This window comes from Balaenoptera ricei, chromosome 5 (assembly GCF_028023285.1).
Source record: "Balaenoptera ricei isolate mBalRic1 chromosome 5, mBalRic1.hap2, whole genome shotgun sequence".
Lineage (NCBI taxonomy): Eukaryota > Metazoa > Chordata > Mammalia > Artiodactyla > Balaenopteridae > Balaenoptera > Balaenoptera ricei.
Window position 1 is genome coordinate 99,619,097 of NC_082643.1, and position 18,100 is coordinate 99,637,196.

Consider the following 18,100-nt stretch of genomic DNA (forward strand, 5'->3'; position numbering starts at 1 on the left):
CTTTGTCATCATGGCCGACAGATGGCCCCCAAACCGTGTGTTATTGTCCTTTATTGAAAATTAAATGGCATTAGTCATAAAATGACACCCTACATAAGTAGAGTGTCAGGTTGAAATATCAAAATACTAAAAAAGTGAATTTGCAATGGAGCAACATGTGCTTGTTTATTAAGCCCTTTAACTAATAGTATGTAGTGGAGGGTCTGATAACTACCGTAATTTCAAAGTAGTGATGAGCAGACACAATACTGCCAGATATCATCAAACACTGAATATTAAATGAAAATATTTCTGATTTCTTCAGTGACAGAGGCACTGAAACAGAGGCAACACAGCACAGTGTAACTTTGAAAGAACAGTTAGGAATCTGGAGTTCAAGAGCTGGTGTGACCACAGAATGATGCCAGGCAACTCTGCACCCCAGATCCCTCTCAAGTCAGTTCATTGGAGTAGTGGTCGGCCAAGATCCCTTCCAGCTCCCAAATTATGTGAAGATAAATGCTGTGCAAAATGGTGCAACGTGGTTGGCATGTACCTTTACTTTTTGCCTCATGGTTTGCCCAGTTTTTAATGTTTGCATTACAATTCTAGCTGGATTAAAGTCAATTAAAACAGATTTTTTTTTTTCTTTTCAGTGCTTCCTGTATTATTGAAGTGTTTTATATATTTTATATATATATATATATATATATATTTTTTTTTTTTTTTTTTTTTTTTTAAAGCCAGCCTGAATAAGTTAAACTTTAGCCTCTGATGTTGCCAGAGTTTCTTAAAATGTACTCAATAAACTGCTTTGGCAAGTTTTTTGCTAAAAATCCTTTGCAACCTTATGTGTCTGGTGGCCTTTGGAGAAAGCAGAAACATGCAAATGGATTTGTGCAAATCATATTTGAGCTGCAGGCCAGGACCTATAAAGAAAATGTTCTATGAACTAGTAAAATGTTAATTAGCTAAAATTGAGAATTTGAAATATCTTTCCACTGACTCCAGATGCATAATATATGTGATCTTGGTAGGCTTGGAATGACCCCCAGAGTTATAACCCAGTAGACATTTTATAAAATGCTTTGAAGCCTTTGGAAAATAAAAAAAATTATTACTTCTGAGTCCTTCTTGGGACATGACAGCGTAGCACCCATAACCTAGAATGTCTACTCACGGTGCCTAAATGGACACATGTTTTCTGGGCCATCAACTTGTTTTATCATCCATCGTTCTTTGTTGTTGCTGTTGTTTGTTTGTTTGTTTCTTGCCTTAAAATAACTCATCTTGAAGTCAAAGTGGAAAAGGCAATGAGAGGTAAACCACAGAACATTAAAATGTGAGGTGTGTGATGTGAGTTATATTTTGCAATGCTCTTTTGCATTCTGTTGTGTGTTTCTAGTTGCAGCTGTGTTCTTTGATTCTTGTTTCCCTGTGGCAGATATTTATTGAGCCTCTAATATGAGCTGGGTACTAGCTCCATGCTTTGCTGATAATCCTGGGAGGTAGGTGGAAAAGATGAGAAACTGAGGTCCAGAGTGACTCTTTGATAAAATCTTTGTTGTTATTATTATTATTATTATTATTATTATTATTATTATTATTATCTCAAATACTGTTCAGATAGTAGTTCTTCTGCTACCTTGCTATAGCACCTTTGGCAAACTCACCTCTCAGGACCTCAGTTTACTCATCTGTAAATTAGGAGGCTGGTTGGGTCATCTCCTGGTTACTAGGGGAATCTGTGATTCTAGGCTGTGCCTTAGCAGGTTTGCTCTTAGGAGATGGCATTGCCCATGTCATCCAAGATGGCACCCCAACCTAGTTTTGATGATTTACTCTGAGACCTGGGGAGGCTTCCAGGATTGGACTGTATGACCCTTCATCCCCAATTCTATCACCTTATCTGAATAGAAAATCTTGGAGTCTGCTTCAAACAATCTTTTCTCTTGAATTTTGGTCCAATCCTGGAAGGTAGTAGAGGAACTGGGGTGAGCCCTCATAATACTTTCGGCAAGAGACCACGACACCAAAGCATTAAAGTGTGTGTGTGTGTGTGTGTGTGTGTGTGTGTGTGTGTGGTTTTAGAACCAAGTTTAATGTTGTTGCCAGGGAAAATTGGGAAAACCAGTTTTTAAGGGCATTTACACTTTCCTAGCAACATGCAGTTGTGGCCTGATGCCCTGACATCTGTTCTGTGAGCCCGGAAGACTTATTTGCTTAGAAGAAAATCAGTGCCCTCTAATTTAAGTTTCACATCTTTTACTGCTGTGATTTTAAGTCGCTGTAGAAAAGAGTTGTATTTTGCTACCTCCCAAGTCATGAATATGGATTTCTATACCCCAGAGAAATCAAGATAGCAAACAATTTTTAGGGATCACCTAGTATAAGGATGCGTCCTAGGCTGTGAGACTTCCAAAATTAAAACAGGTGGACTCACTGCTGTTGAGGAATTTCAGTTTGACCATTCTAATCCCCACATTTTGTGATGAACATGGTGGTGGTTTCACCATTTTTCAGATGAAGACATTGCCAAAGAATGTTCAGGAATCGACTTCCAGTTACACAGCAAGTAGCGAAGTTGGGATCTGTACCTAGACTCGCCTGAATCCAAATCTGTGATCTTAACCGTCGCTGTGTCTACTTCCAGCTCTTTGAATATCCATCACTAAATTCCTTCTGGGTGTGATCAGTTTTTATGTGAATTAAAACTGCTTGGGATTGAAGATGCTGGCCTGTCTGGGCTGACCTCTCCAAAGCTAGGCAAGGCTAGGGCGGTGACACCTTTTCCTGTGGCTTCTGCTCCAGTGCTAGCCAGTTAATGCTGTGCCCACAAGTCCCGGTCACATTCCTAGGTTGGTACTCACCTCTGCGTATTTGAAGGAGCCCCCAGGTAGGAAAGCTGAGTCGGTTGGAGTAGCTGGCAGAGGCAGAGGAGGCCATCAATGTCCCTGTATCCCCCTTCAGGCTGCCCCTCACAGCAGGCGCCTCTGGTTGCCTTCCAGTGTCATTTACAAGTTTATCGCAAGTTCCTTTAGGGTACTTTTGTAGATGAGAAGGGATTTTTCCATTTGCCAGCCCAGTGGGTGCCTCTGTTCTGAAGCGGGCTGTGTTCCTACAGAAATCCAAGAGACCAGAGAAACCCTGGTCGAAGTGAACAGTATCTTAACGGACATGAGACACTTATCTGCAAATCTTAGCAACAGCCTGAGTAACGTGAAAAGGAACCTGGAGCAAGCACTCAATGACCCCATGTGCTCTGTGCAGCCGGTAATGACCACTTGCAGCAACATTATGAACTCTCTACGCCTTCTGGATGGCAGCATCGATTTTGATCAGGTGAGGAAGGTAACCTGGCTCCAGGGCAGTGTCATTGGGACAGCTGGGGAGGGCTAAGCATGGGCTCACCCATCAGGTGCCCAGTGGCTGGGGGTCTCTGTCAGCCTTCCTGGTTATTTAGCCGCCATGTTGGAACGGCTGCAGGAGGAGAGAAGGAATAATGGGAAATACTCCTTGAGAGTTCTCTGCCATCGATTTGATGAAATATATCAGAATGAATTTAGCTTCTTTTTGTTCAGATTCTTCTTTTTTTAATTTTTATTTTATTTTGACAGTTTCAATGTGCATTTTATAAGATATTGGCTATATTCCCTGTGTTGTACAATGTATCCTTGTAGCTCATTTTATCCATAATAGTTGTACCTCTTAATCCCCAGCCCTGATATTGCCCCTCCCCGCTCCCCACTGGGGACCACTAGTTTGTTCTCTGTATCTGTGATGAATTCAGCTTTAAAGAGGAAAAAGGAAGCAGAAGGCATTTTTGTAGACCTTTAAAAATTAAAATATATTTTTAAATGATAGGCCTAGTGTATTAACCACAGGTGCCTAAATATAAGGTAATTTCTCACATTCCCAAAGAGAAGATTAGAAAAAAAAGAATTTGGAGCAATTTGAATATATAAAGTTCTGGGATGTAGATAAAATAATCATGTCTACTCATGGTTTTTAATGTATCAATATAGTGATATGTATACATCACACTTTATATAAAACAATATTTTAATATAGCCAGATTTTTCTGACTTTCACATTTCATGAATCAATTTTATTCAAACAACACTTCACATTCAACATCTGTGTTGAATCTACTACAATCACTTTTGTTGTCATTGAACAGTTTTTCAGAGTGTAGGACCTATACTTGCATTTAAATTGTTTGAAATTGAGTTCTTTTTGGGGTAACTTTTTTTTTTAACATCTTTATTGGAGTATAATTGCTTTACAATGGTATGTTACTTTCTGCTGTATAATAAAGTGAATCAGCTATACATAAACATATATCCCCATATCTCCTCCCTTTTACGTCTGGGGTAACTTTTAATTTTGATGGGCTTTTAGAACATGCAGAAAATCTGCAAGATTGGTGTACAAGGAAGCCCTGTTTACATCTTTTACCCAGATTCACCAGTTGTCAATACTTTCCTCCATTTGCTTAATGGTATTATTTTATCCATTTATCTATGTATCTATCATCTATTCGTACTACTGTATATATGCGTACAATACTACGCATTTTGTTCTTTTCTCAATCATTTGGAGGTAAGTTGCAGACATTATGCCCTTTTACCCTTAAATATTTCAGTGCATTTCCTAACTTTACATAACCATTATGATTACCAAAATTAGGACATATGACATTGACCCAATACCACCATCTAATCCACAGTTTATATTCAAATTTTGCCGATTTTTCTAAAAAATGCTCTTTAAAACTTTTTTCTTTTCCTTTCTCCAGTTTAAGGTCCAGTCTAGAGTACACATTGTCTTTAGTTGTCATGTGTCTTTAGTTCCTTTAATCTGGAACAGTTTCTCAATCTTTTTTCTTTGGTGACATTGACATTTTTTAAGACTGTAGGCCATTTATTTTATAGAATGACCTTCGATTTAGGTTTGTCTGATGTTCCCTCATGATTCGATTTGAGTTATGCCTATTTATCAGGGATTTCACAAAAGTGATGTTGTGTCCTTCTTGATACATTGTGTCAGGAGGCCCATGATATTTGTCCCAGAATTGGTAAGAGATAGAACACTTTAAATCCATGTATAACACTATAAATGAAGAATTTATTCCAGACCACTTACCAATATAACCACTATTACTTTTAAACATGTTTTTTAAGAGGTTGTTTACAACTGTATTCAACAATATTCAGTACCTGAAATTGTGAGGTCACACATATTCAATCTGTGTTAAATTTCTTGCCCTTATTTTTAGCTGACTGCAATAAGAGACCTTCAAACATCTAAAATTAGTGCTTGTAGAGTCCATTCCAAGCTAATGTGTCTTCCTCCAACAATACAATATTGTTCATAGGAAACTTAGATCACACCCTGTAATATAGAGACTTCAGGACTTGGATTTAAGATGATTCCCTTTTTTATGACAAATAATTTGGGGGGCAGGTAATCACCTTGCTTTATATCTTGTTTTATAAAATTTCAGCTCCCATCTTTGGATGAACAAATTGGTAACCTTAATGATATTCTTCAAACAAATTTGTCCAGCCTAGTCCAAAAGGTATGTTTTTTGGAAAAAAAAAATACAGTAGATTATTTTAAAGAATAGAATAGTACATAAGGAAATAGGTAACAGCAAAAAAGCAGTGAAATTCTGGACAGGAGTTGCCAAGAAGGGTGATAGATGTTATCCTCCAGGTAATTTTGTTCATTCCAATTCAAGAATTTTTTATTATGCATCTATTGTATGCAAAGCACCTTGCTAGGACCATAAGAGATAAAAAGAAAAACATGATCTCATCTTCCTGGGGCTCAGAATTGGACGGGTATAGTGTTGGACCCCATGCTGATTCTGACACAAGATGCTCTCCCATTCTGCCGGTGAGTCAGCCATGTTGATTTTGTTTCTTCCCATTTCTGCTCATGTGCACAGGCTGTGTGCTCTGCCTGACACTCTCTTCTTTCTCCCTCTTCTTTGCCCAGCTTCTTGGGCTACTAGGGACTAGTTACTTTAAGCTTTATATATCACTTCTTAACGAGGCCTTCCCTGGGCATCTTGACCAGATCAAAACCTTTTTTAATACATTCTTACAGCATTGCAAATATTCTTGTTAAGTTCCTCACGACTGTGATTATTGCTTTCATGTCTTGATTGTGCCACAAGACTGTAAATCCTAAAACAGGCAGGGGTCACATTGGGCTAGAATACTGTGATTTCCCCAGTAGCCTAAAAGGAAGAGAACAGCTTTATTCTTGACTCTGTCTTTTATCATGGGTATAAAAAATTCATCAAATATCTATTAAACACTCATCTACATATACTAACAAAGGAAGTGTCCCCTTAAACAAGTCATTGAAAACTCTTGGTCTTTGCACTCTGATGTCACCTCATTTGTCAAATGAGGGAATTGAACCAGGAGATCTGTAAGTCCTCTTCCAGTGATTAAACCTCTTATGATGGGTGACCTCCCCAAGTCTAAACACAGATAAATGTAGAGGGGTCAGTTGTACCAAACCAACACAAGCACCAGTGTGCTGGGTGGTTTAGTTGCCTTTGAGGAAACAGAAGTCATGAATGTTCTTCTTATGGCATTGATGTTGCTAAGCTAAAGTGGAAACTTGTTGGCACCATAAATCTTATAAACTTTGTAACTTAGATTGGACTGCTATAAAAGAATATCATAGAGTAGGTGGTATATAAACAACAGAAATTTATCTCTCACACTTCTGGTGGCTCAAAGTCCAAGATCAGTTTGCCAGCAGGGTTGGGTTTTGATGAGGACACTTTCCAGGTTGCAGACAGCCATTTTCTCATTGTATCCTCGCAGGGTGAAGAGGGCTCTCTGGGGTCCCTTTTAAGAGGGCACTAATCCCGTTCATGGGGGCTCCACCCTCATGACTTAACAACCTTCCAGAGGCCCCACCTCCTAATAACATCACACTGGGGATTAGGATTTCAACATATGCATTTTGGGGAGATAGACATTTGGTTCATAAGAGGTTGTAATCACTTCAGTGTTCCCTAGCAGATGTCTAAATATGCCAGCAGACAGTGAGAAACACAAATTAAGCCCCTTCCAGAGGAAAGGCTGTGCTGATTAGTTGAGTTGCTTGGAAATAATGACATTTACCTGTCATGGATTTAGCTCCAAAGTGATATAGCTTGGCATAGCTGTTTGGGTTTTTGTTTTAGCCTCACTACAATTTGTATTCTTTCCAAGTTGTGTTTTAGGACGTTACTATTTTCTATGAGACTAGATCTTCAATTTTATTGTGTTATTGCGTTGGAAAGTAAGATTCTACTTTTAGAAATTCACTTTATAACCGCACATGGTACATTGTACAGATCAGGGTTTCTTAACCTCAGCACGATTTGGGCTGGATAATTCCTTGTGGTGGGGCCTGTGCATTGCTGGATATTTAGTAGCACCCCGGCCCGTGCCCACACAGTGCCAAGAGCACCCACACAACTATGATAACCAAAACGTCTCCAGACATTGCCAGACATCTCCTGGGGGACAAAATTGCCCCCAGTTGAGAAACACTGGTATAAATACATGGAAGCTTTTAACATGAGTTAAAAGTTAAAAATTAAAAACTCTTAACATGATCTTCAACAGATACAATCTAAAGCAAGCCCTCACTAAAAGGGAATTTTTTTTCTAGACTTTTAATGACTGTATCATGATCCTTTCGGCCTTAAGATGAAGGTTACATTTTAGTATTGCTCCTCTGCTCCATTCTAAGCTTACCATGAATCCTAGTGAACTGCTCTTCTACTTACACTGTATATCCATTGATTTTGAATTATTTTTTAGGGCTACAAATCTTTTAATGCTATACCTGGGATAGTGCAAAATGAAACCGTGAACGTCGTATCAGGTGAGACTCCCAAATGGAAGTAATTGTGTATCTCTTCTTGTTAAGAATTGGCTGGTTAGTACAAAGAAATGTATTGTTAAGAATTGTTCTTTTTCCCTCTTAAAAAAAATATTCTCTCACTAAAACCTTAAAAACTAAATGAATATTTCAATCGTGCTACCTTCACCAACTGATGTCGATTTAAAAAAATAATAATTCTATTAAACGCTGACTACCATCCTCCTGTGGCTGGAAGCTGCAGGGCCGAGGGCCACACTGTGATGACAGCCTTCATCAGGAGCTATCAGAGCTGACAACAGCCATAGTTTATGATTTGGAACATCACATTTTGATTGTTCTCACTGTGAATTTATTTTATTTTCTAAACGAACTTAAAATTGATTTTTTAGAAAGAATACTCTGTCTAGGGACTTACTTTGTCTCTTTAGGAAAATGTTCATCTGCCTCGGAGGCTGATGTAATGCTACTTTAGGGTCTTAAGCTTGCTTACAATTTTGGAGAGACAGAACTGAGGTCTGTCAGTTGAGAGAGTTCCACTGGTCTCAAATGACCGAATCACGTTGAATTCAGGTTATGGTATCTGGGGTGAATGTACAGAGAAAGAATGCAGTATAAACAGTTCTTTATGCAGGAATGGGAAGAAACCTGGGTTGTTTGCTAAGGGAAGACATCTCTGAAGCTATGTAAGACTATCTTCTCTCTCTCTCTTTTTTAAAAATCATCGCAGGGCTTCTTTTTATCTGTTGACTGAGTGGTTTTAAAATGTTGTGTTAGAGGTATTTGATTTTTTTTTTTCCCCTAATATTGTTCTTTCAACCCATTAAGACTTTGGGTAAAAAGGGTTTTATCCTACTACATAGTGCTTTGGATGTTTTGTGGGTTCCCTTCTGATTTAAAATATTAAGATATTCAAAACAGAGTTCACGCTTTCCTATGCTAGCATCTGAGGGCTAACCCATGCTGTACATCTGATAGCCACCTGCTTACTAATCTCTGTGTTTACTTTTCTTGTTTCCCCTTTCTGGACCTCTTCTGCCAATACATGCAGCCCTCCCTTGTAAGTCTGGCCAAGTGAGGCTTGCAGTTCGTGTGAGTGAGGCTGGGTGTACACACTGTCATCACATAAACACGAGCCAGAGTTTTCCTGAATCTAAGCAAGTGCCACTCCATCAGACTGAAGACCAAGCGCTGGTTTTTATGTCTTTCCAAAACCAATAACCCTTACCTCCCATGTTTTGGGCATTAGGTCCTACCCTGCACACATATTTTGAGTGCCTGCTGTGTGCCAGGCCCTGCTGGGCTCTGGGGATGGTAGATAAAGAAGGCACGACCCCTGCCTACCCTTCAGCTGGGCGTGGATACAGATGCCCTTTATCACCCTCTGGGAACCTGATGAGGTGTGTGCAAGGGATCTGAGGTGGAGAGAGGGTAGCAGAAGGCTTCCTGGAGGAAGCGACATCCAGACGGAGGCCTGAAGGAGGCACCAGCCCCTTACAGACCCACCAAGGCTGTGGAGTGTAGGAGGGCAGCAGAGCCTGAGAAGCAGAAGGGGCCCGATTCTGAGTTGAGGAAACTGTGCGTAGGAGAGGGAACGTCTACATACCACATCTCTCAAACCCCCAGAATTCCCAAGGTTAAAAAAGAGACCTGCAGAGTTACCTCGTGGAGGGTCCTTGGGTCTTGTGGCACACGAGCCATTTGGAGGAGACATCGAGCCACTGTGAGCTCTCCTCCTATGAGCTCTCCATGTGAACCACAGGCTTTGAAAAAGAATTCCCACCATTGTTATGTAATTTCCTTTTGGACAAGGCTACCACCTTCCCTAAGTTCGCTGGGGGCCCTGGGATCGCATTGTGAGCTCTGCCAATCTTTTTTCTGCTGCTGCAGAGACACTTATCCACCTTTCAGGATCAGTGGACCTTGAACCAATTAGTATGTTTTTGGTATGTCCCTGTCAATAATCACAGTGGATAAGGCCACCTTCAGATCAGGTGTGAGTGTTGGACCACATGACAGCTCCCACCCCTGGTGGCTTTGATCCCAGGACCTGCCATGATGGTCAGACACTGTCCAGAAAACTGGAACTTACCTCCTCTCTGAAAGGTTAAGGTAGATATTAATAGAAACTATTTGGCTGCTGGGAATAATATTGCTTTTTACATGTAAGAGACACAGGTGTGCTTTAACAAGTCTCAATTTGTATGAGTCAAATAAAATTTTAACAAAAGTGTCACCTGGGGTCACTTGTTCAAAAAATTGGTCCTGGAGAATTACTGTGTTCCTGAGTACCATTTCGTAGATGGAGGAATTGTTATATTATTAAATTATTTTTGCAAAATCATTTAACAGAAGCTTTACAGTTAGATAAACCCGAGTTTTCATCCCATTTCTAGTGCTTTCTGAAAAAGAGACATATGGGCAAGTGATTTAACCCCTATGACCCTCAGCATCACCGTTAGTGAAATGGGAATAAGAAATGGGCTAACATTTATAAAAGTGCCTGGTCCATTGTACTGGCACACAGTACATTTTAATCACCCGATCCATTTTTTTCTTTTTTTAGTGAAATAAGTAGAAGAAAACTCTGGCTTGATTTCAGCACCATGTCATTTAAGTTAGCTCTCATAGCTTGCTCTTTTGTTAAGTAATTGCTTTTTGATGGGCTTAGCTGCATTCATGCTTGTTGTAGAACCTTTTCATATTTTAAACACATACATAACATGGGAAAAACTAAAAGCATTTCAAGCTTTTCACTTGAGTTCCGAGACAAAGTTTCTTGTCTCCTCTAGGTTTGAAAATGCATAACTGGGGCATCTTTGTTTTCAGATGTCAAAATGACCTTGGATTCCATTGGTTCTGACATCAAAAATATAAGCAAAAATATTCCTATTCAGGATAAGCTGTCAAATTTCATTCGTTACCTTAACGACACTGAAAATTACATCCACCGCCATTTACCCACTTTGGAAGAATATGATTCATACAGGTGAGTGCCTCCTTTGAGCTGGTACACTAAAGAGTGAAACTTGCTATGGAATGAGATAAAAATTTGACAATATAACCAGGATAATCTTATGAGAGCAAATTGTACAAAGAGGCCATAATGTGATATGTATTCACTCTAGTTTATGTTCATTAAAAAAATTGAAGTGTTCACTTCGGTAGCATGTATACTAAAATTGTAACTATACCGAGAAGACTAGCTTGGCTGCTGCGAAAGGATGACATGCAAATTCATGAAGCGTTCCATTTTTTTTTTTTTTTAATTGAGGACTGAAAGTTCTTGAGCCAAATAGTCAATTATTTGCAATTTTGATGTCATCCGTGGCTTCTGAAATCTTGGTTATAATTATCTAAGGCATGTAACAGGATTTTAAAACTTAAAAGGAATTAAAAAAGGGCATTGGGATAATATTTTTCTTTTTGTTGGTTTATAAAAGAAATATGTAGAGGTTGGTTCTTACAGAAAGAGCATCCTTGAAACCAGTGAACTGTGTGAAGCTGCTGTCGTTCCCAGCTCTTTGCCCTTTAGAAAAATGCTAGTGGTAGGGTTTGGCCTTGGGAGATGATGGTGGACATAGATCTCAGACAAGAGCGCTAGGGAAGGCAGGACTTAGAGACTCGAGGCATTTCCAGGATCATGTGAGATGTAAGATGTACTCTCCTCTCTGAAAGGCTCAGCCCCACCACCGCCCACTGGAAGTATTCCTACTACTCAAACCCACGGAGATTCTGGACACTCCCATTCCTGTTCAGGTTATTTATTATGCAAGAACACAAGATAAATAATAAAATAATAACAATAATTGCTAGCCTTTAGGGAAGAGTCACAATGTGCCTGCCACGTGCTGTCCAAATGGCATCTCATTTAATACTCAGAAAAATCTCCTGGGTTGTATTCTGTTTATAATCCTGTTTCTTAGAGGCTCAGGGAGGTGAAGTGATTTTTCAACTCCCACCTGACTATGCCCTTAATTATCAATATGCCATTTCCTACTGTGTGGCTTGGCCACCCCAGCAGGTGTCGGAACAAACATAAGACAGACCCTTTCCCAATGAACTTACAATCTCAGAGGTCAGACTTTCACAGATGAAAAGAATGGTACAGTGATCTGTCTACATACCAGCTCCCCCTTCCTTCCACCTTCCCCTGCCCTGAGACTATAAGTTTATTTTAAAAAGAAATTTAATGAAGCAGATGAGGTTTGCATTAACTGTAAAGGATTTCTGAGGCCAGGTTCCATGGCTTATTTAATTTTGTGTCCTCAGTATCTGGAACAAAAAGTCACAGAATGGGTGCAGGTGGTTATTATAATTATCGAGTTGTTTTTTTTTAATAGATCTTTATTGGGGTATAATTGCTTCACAATACTGTGTTAATTTCTGTTGTACAACTAAGTGAATCAGCCTTATGCATACATATATCCCCATATCCCTTCCTTCTTGAGCCTCCCTCCCGCCCTCCCTATCCCGCCCCTCTAGGTTGTTACAAAGCACCGAGCTGATCTCCCTGTGTTATGCTGCTGTGTCCCACTAGCTAACTATTTTACACGAGTTTGTTCTTAATTGAATGAAAAACTGTAGTGACAGCTTTTGTCGCATAAGTAAATTCTTTGTTTTATAGTGTTTTAAAGGTTGGGAAGCATTTCTACCCTTGAATGCTCCTGGGTTGCTGGAAAAGTTTGATGTACATTCCGGGAATACCAGTAAGACGTAATTGAGGATCCATTCTGGAACGTCTCACAGGACGATTACAAAATCGAGACTTGCATTCTGCAGGCGTCTGATTTAGGATGCTCCTAGAATTCTAAAATATTCAATGCACTCATCACATAGAAAGTGTCTGGCTCAGTAAAGAACACAATTCACTCCCCACCCCACCCCCATATATTCCTGCAACCACAAAACATTTTAGGTAAAAGACCAGAGGAAGGAGACCCGAATTTCCTTATCTATTGTCTAATCATGATCTGTCTCCATCTCATCATCATTATAATAAGCACTTACAGCCTCAGGAACCTTGAAAGAACTTACAAACCTTAAGGGGCATGGTTATCGGTAGCCTTGGAGAGGTTGAGTCAAACCTGCTTCTGGGCCCTGTGGAGATAAAGCAAAGGAAAGAAACGACAATCCCATGACCACTGAGAGCTCTTTGAAACCAAGATAAACACTGTCTTGGTTGGATTGGAGGACTAGGGGTGAAAAGGGGTCTTTTCACAGCACTCTCACCCTCTGAGGAATTAACAGAGGAATCTGATATTTGATTGCCAAGGGTTTTTCAACCACTCCAGCCCAGGTCTAGCAGCTTTTGTGTTGTGATGATGTCACCTCTTACGTTTGCTAACACTGTGTTTGCTCCACCAGGTGGCTGGGTTCCTTGGTCGTCTGCTGTTTACTGACCCTCATAGTGATTTTTTATTGCCTGGGCTTATTGTGTGGCACGTACGGCTACAACCAGAATGCCACCCCAACCAGACGAGGCTGCGTCTCAAACACTGGAGGCATCTTCCTCATGGTGTGAGTGTTGGCTCTTCCTTGCCGTGTGGGGGAATGCAGGGAGGTAACTCTGGTGTGACAGGGACCCGGTGGTCTCTGGGTCAAGCAGTCTGGGTTCCAGTGACGTAGGCGGGCTGGTGTGACTGTACTTTCATCGGTCTGGGAAATTCCATTAAGCATGAAAAGTAAAGGAAACTCTAGATTGGTTGCACTTTGATTGACAAGCTTAAAAGCTGATAGCTCTTTAAAGCAGCTATCAGGGAAATTATTTCCAAGTTTGCTTTCTTAATTCTCATTGTTTTTCCCTATATCTATGTATCTGCGTATCTATCCATCCATCCATCCATCCATCCATTCATCCATGCATTCACGACGATACTTGCTGAATATTGACCTGGCAGACAGACATTGTTCACTCTGAAACTTGATTTAGAACAGAGGTTGCCTACCTGGCACCGTTGGAGTTAGACAAGTAGCCTACATTCGTGATGCGATCAGGTGTGAAGTACCAGCGAGTGGTGAGCCAGCAGTGGACTGGAGCAGTTATCCCCATTTCAATTACATTCATATCCACGTTCATATTTTTGGGGGGGAAAAAAAAAAACCTTTATAGGGTATAACAAAGCAGAGGGGGCATGAGCTGGGTGGAACTGGAGATGGAGCCAGTAATGTAAACCAGTAACCAGGGGTAAAAGCTTCAAATGCTCCCTAGAGGGGAATCTGTGTGAGTTCCAACTCGATATTCTCTTTTCTGATAAGCTTCGTGGAGAATCAGCGGCGAGGGGTGTGATGGGGCTCGAGGGGTGTGTAAAGATTTGGAAGAAGTCCTTTGGGCAATAGAGAATCAAAACCACAGCCATTTCTTTGCTTATGTCACTAGTGACATGCATTAACTTGCTTTTTTAAACTTTGGGTCACTATAATAATCATGCTGCTTATGAGCTGTGATTCTAAGGCCTTTTCCTTAAACCTTCAGGCTCCACTATAGTACACTTTATTAACATTAATACAGGCACACGAGTTTCTTTTTTTTAATTGAAGTATAGTTAATTTACAATTTGTGTTAATTTCTGCTGTACAGCAAAGTGACTCAGTTATACACATATATACATTCTTTTTTTATATTCTTTTCCATTATGCTTTATCACAGGATACTGAATATAGTTCCCTATGTATACAGTAGGACCTTGTTGTTTATCCATTCTAAATGTAGTAATTTGCATCTACTAACCCCAAAACTCCCAGTCCCTCCCTCTCCCTCCTCAACTCCCCCTTGGCAACCACAAGCCCGTTCTCTATGTCTGTGAGTCTTTCTGTTTCGTAGATAGGTTCATTTGTGTGTGTGTGTTTTTTAAGTGAGTTTTAAAAATAACCTTAAAGCTAATGACATGGGAGTCTGCCAGAATTGGACAGACTTGGACAGAGCTCCACACATGGAAAAGCCTATTTGCTTACATACCTAAACTTAAGAAATTTAGCCAGCAAGGAAGAGTATATGTGCCCAGCCTTTTTGTTTCAATGTACACAACTACAGACAGAAAATTAATTTAATGTTCAGAATTTAATAATCCTGACACTTGGCTGTTTTGTCAGTGTTTTGATGGTGAATTTATTTATTACATACATTTATGTATTACATCTATTTCATTATTTGAAAGGAGGGCGTAACTTGCTCTGAAAAGGTACAAGTTTCATAAAATTCTATTCCACTTTTAGGGATGAAACCAAAAAATGTGATATCTAGCTTCAAAGAAAAAAAATTAAAAATAGGAGAGTCATGAGTAAATTGGTGGAGACTAAGAGCAACTTCAGTTTGGCTGCAATACTCACTTCTGCAGATTAAGGAATCTCTAAAGGGTTAAAGTCACATGGAAATCTATGGCTTAGGAGCCGTAGGATTTATCTCAGCAGTAGGGAAAAGGCTGGTAACTCTAAGTTGCTGTCAGATGCATTTTGCGAGGTCTGCAGGCTGAGATTTCTGTGCTGTTGAAGCCTACCACTCATCATGGCATGCTTTGCTACGCTTAGCAGAATTCTCCATCTCTCTCTTGAGACATCTGGTAAACAACTGGATAGACTAATCAGACTAACTAGAAGAATGCCGTTTCTTCTTTATAATTGTTTACTTGCTTGTAGAAATGAGAAAGAGTATATTTAGTTCAGCTTCAACCAAAACACCACCTGCTCTTTAAAAACGATGACGTTATCCAATCAAGAGCGTGGTCTCTTTAACAACCAAGCAAGAATCCTTGCCTCCCAAGAAGATCCTAGTGAAAGACCTGGAAGGAGGGAAGCAGAGTCCTGGCTCCTATCCTGTGTCTTCTGAGGGTCCAGGGAGCATTTTAGGGGCTGAATGGGATGCATTGGTGAACGTGCATCAGCGGGGGGGATATGGATGGTTTCCCCAGAGATAAGGAGACCTAATTAAGGCAACCAGAAAACAACCTGTTGTACAAAAGACCATTATAAAACTTCCAATTTTAGCTCTTGAAAACAATGCCCAGATTATCGAGACCTCTGAAGAAAAACTAAGATCACGTGTTTCCATGGGCATATTACATACGGCTGGTGGCAGTTTCAGTGGTTATAGATATTTCAGAGAGCAGTTTGTCAGGCTATAGCAGGTCATTCCCATTTTAGGGAATTTATTTTGAGGCAGTAGACCAAACTATGGGAAAAGCATTTTGAGCAGAGATGTGTTTTTGTGGTGTTAGTGGTAATAGGCATTCGAAGTGACACACATGTCAGCCACTTCGGAGGCTGGAGTAGATTATGTGGCCGCTGAAAGGACAGAGAGGTTGGCTGTCCTGGGTGGCTGACGAAAGTTTCTAAGATGTTCGACAAGGGCCCACAAAATTATGCACGTGTTATTATAACCATGTGGATCAGGAGTCGGCAGACTTTTTCTAGAAAGGTCCAGATAATCAATATTTTAGATTCTGCTGATCACATACAGTCTTCGTTGGGTATTATCATTCTTGTTCTTGTTTTTTCTTCTTCTAGCTGTTCTCCTCCTCCTCCTTTACAGCACTTTAAGCACAGCAGCCGTTCTTATCCCACTGATCTTACAAAAACAGGCCCTGGGCAATTGCATGCCTATTCCTGACCTGAATACACGCATTTTTTTTAACATCTTTACTGGAGTATAATTGCTTTACAACAGTGTGTTAGTTTCTGCTGTATCACAAAGTGAATCAGCTCTACATTATACATACATCCCCATATCTCCTCCCTCTTAATACATGCATATTTAGAAAACAAAGGCTGGAAGTGTTAACAGCATGCTGTTTAGAGTAGTGGGGTTGTTTTGAAGCGAAGTGTTCTCTCAGAGGTTTTGATTATTTGTGTAACTAACACACACACACGCACCCTCTGATGCCCACAGTTAGAAACCTGGTGCCTGGCAGAGCCTTCACACACCTTCCCCTTATGCACACACCTTCCCCTTCTTCCCCTTATGCACACACCTTCCCCTTCTTCACACTTTCCCTAACGCGGTAGCCCTGTCGGTCTGAGAAGGTCCAAAAGGACGTAGGGCCCCACCAGCAAACATACCTTGCTATTTATTTCAGAGGAGCCATGCAACTGTTTCTAATTATGCCTTGAGCATTTGCACTGGGGAGAGTCGTGCCCTTTGGGAACACTGTTGTGATTGAGAGCATCAGCCTTCACACTTCCTAGGGTCCTTCCTGGTGTGCACCAGCGATGGTATAGGGTTTGGCTATTCCATCTAGACTGGTTTAAGAGTTTGCTCCCTCTGTGTCTCCACCGGGGCCACTGAGCACTGCTAGAGAAAAGTCATACAACAGAGCACATTAGGATCCCTACAGAATTTTGATTCCCTACCTCACATGGACCCTCCACAACCCTGCAAGTTCCTTCTTTCCTCCCTCCCTCCCTTCCTTTATTCTGCCATGGTCTTTCCACTCTGATACATCCATCCTCCTTATTTTCCTCTTCTCTTAGCTGATGGGTTTACCTTTCTCTTCACGGAGAAAATAGAAGCCATCGTAAACTTGCCACCCCCAAACCTCTGAAGGCACCTGTGCTCACACGCATGGGAAGCCAGAGGCAGAAGGGTCTCTCCCATCTAGGCTCCCCCGCTACCCAGCACCCCCGCTGTGCTCTCAGCCCATCCCCACCCACCATCCCGAGGATGGAACAAAGCCTCCCTTCTTTCTCCTGCATCTCCATTCTCTTCTCCTCTCCTAGACTTTCTTCTCAACACTTAAACATGTTCTGTTCTCTCCCCTCCTTAAAAACCAAAACAGAAAACCCCTACCAACACCGCTTCTTCCATCTAACTCCACTCTCTGCACAGACGTCTCGAAATAAAGATCTGTGCCTGCTGCCCGTCTCCTGGTTTCCCACCTCCTGCCTAGCCTACACCACGGTGACTTCGTTGCCTGCCACTGTCAGGTCAGCAGTGACTTCTGTGTCTCCAATACAGTGGACTTCTTCGAGTCCTTCTCGACTGTGTCCTCACAGCAGTGACTGGAACAGCCGCCACTCCTTCTGCAAACACTCCTTCATACCCCATCAGTGACCTCACACCCTCGTGGTCTCCTTCCCACCTCCCTGACCCTTCACCTTGGTCTCGTTTGCTGACTGTCTCTCCACCACCTGTTCTCCAAATGGTGAGGTCCCCCAGGCCCAGTCCTAGGCTGCTTCTCCCTCCAACCCCAGCCCCAGGGATCAATCATCATCTCTAAGCCACTGACTC

At 41.0% G+C, this 18,100-nt stretch overlaps 1 protein-coding gene and 1 non-coding gene across 5 annotated transcripts in view; both read left to right on the forward strand.

The window, feature by feature from the left end:
- PROM1 (prominin 1) overlaps positions 1–18,100 on the forward strand; it is a 95,993-nt gene that overhangs the window by 58,573 nt on the left and 19,320 nt on the right. For all 4 annotated transcript variants that reach the window (XM_059923303.1, XM_059923302.1, XM_059923304.1 and 1 more), the window contains exons 8-12: positions 3,104–3,321; positions 5,486–5,560; positions 7,818–7,881; positions 10,708–10,867; positions 13,246–13,398. In XM_059923303.1, the coding sequence (XP_059779286.1) occupies positions 3,104–3,321; positions 5,486–5,560; positions 7,818–7,881; positions 10,708–10,867; positions 13,246–13,398 (670 nt within the window). The remainder of the gene's footprint in view (positions 1–3,103; positions 3,322–5,485; positions 5,561–7,817; positions 7,882–10,707; positions 10,868–13,245; positions 13,399–18,100) is intronic.
- LOC132366843 (U6 spliceosomal RNA) lies at positions 11,031–11,137 on the forward strand. The gene has a single exon (XR_009503565.1). It is a non-coding gene; the product is annotated as a U6 spliceosomal RNA (small nuclear RNA).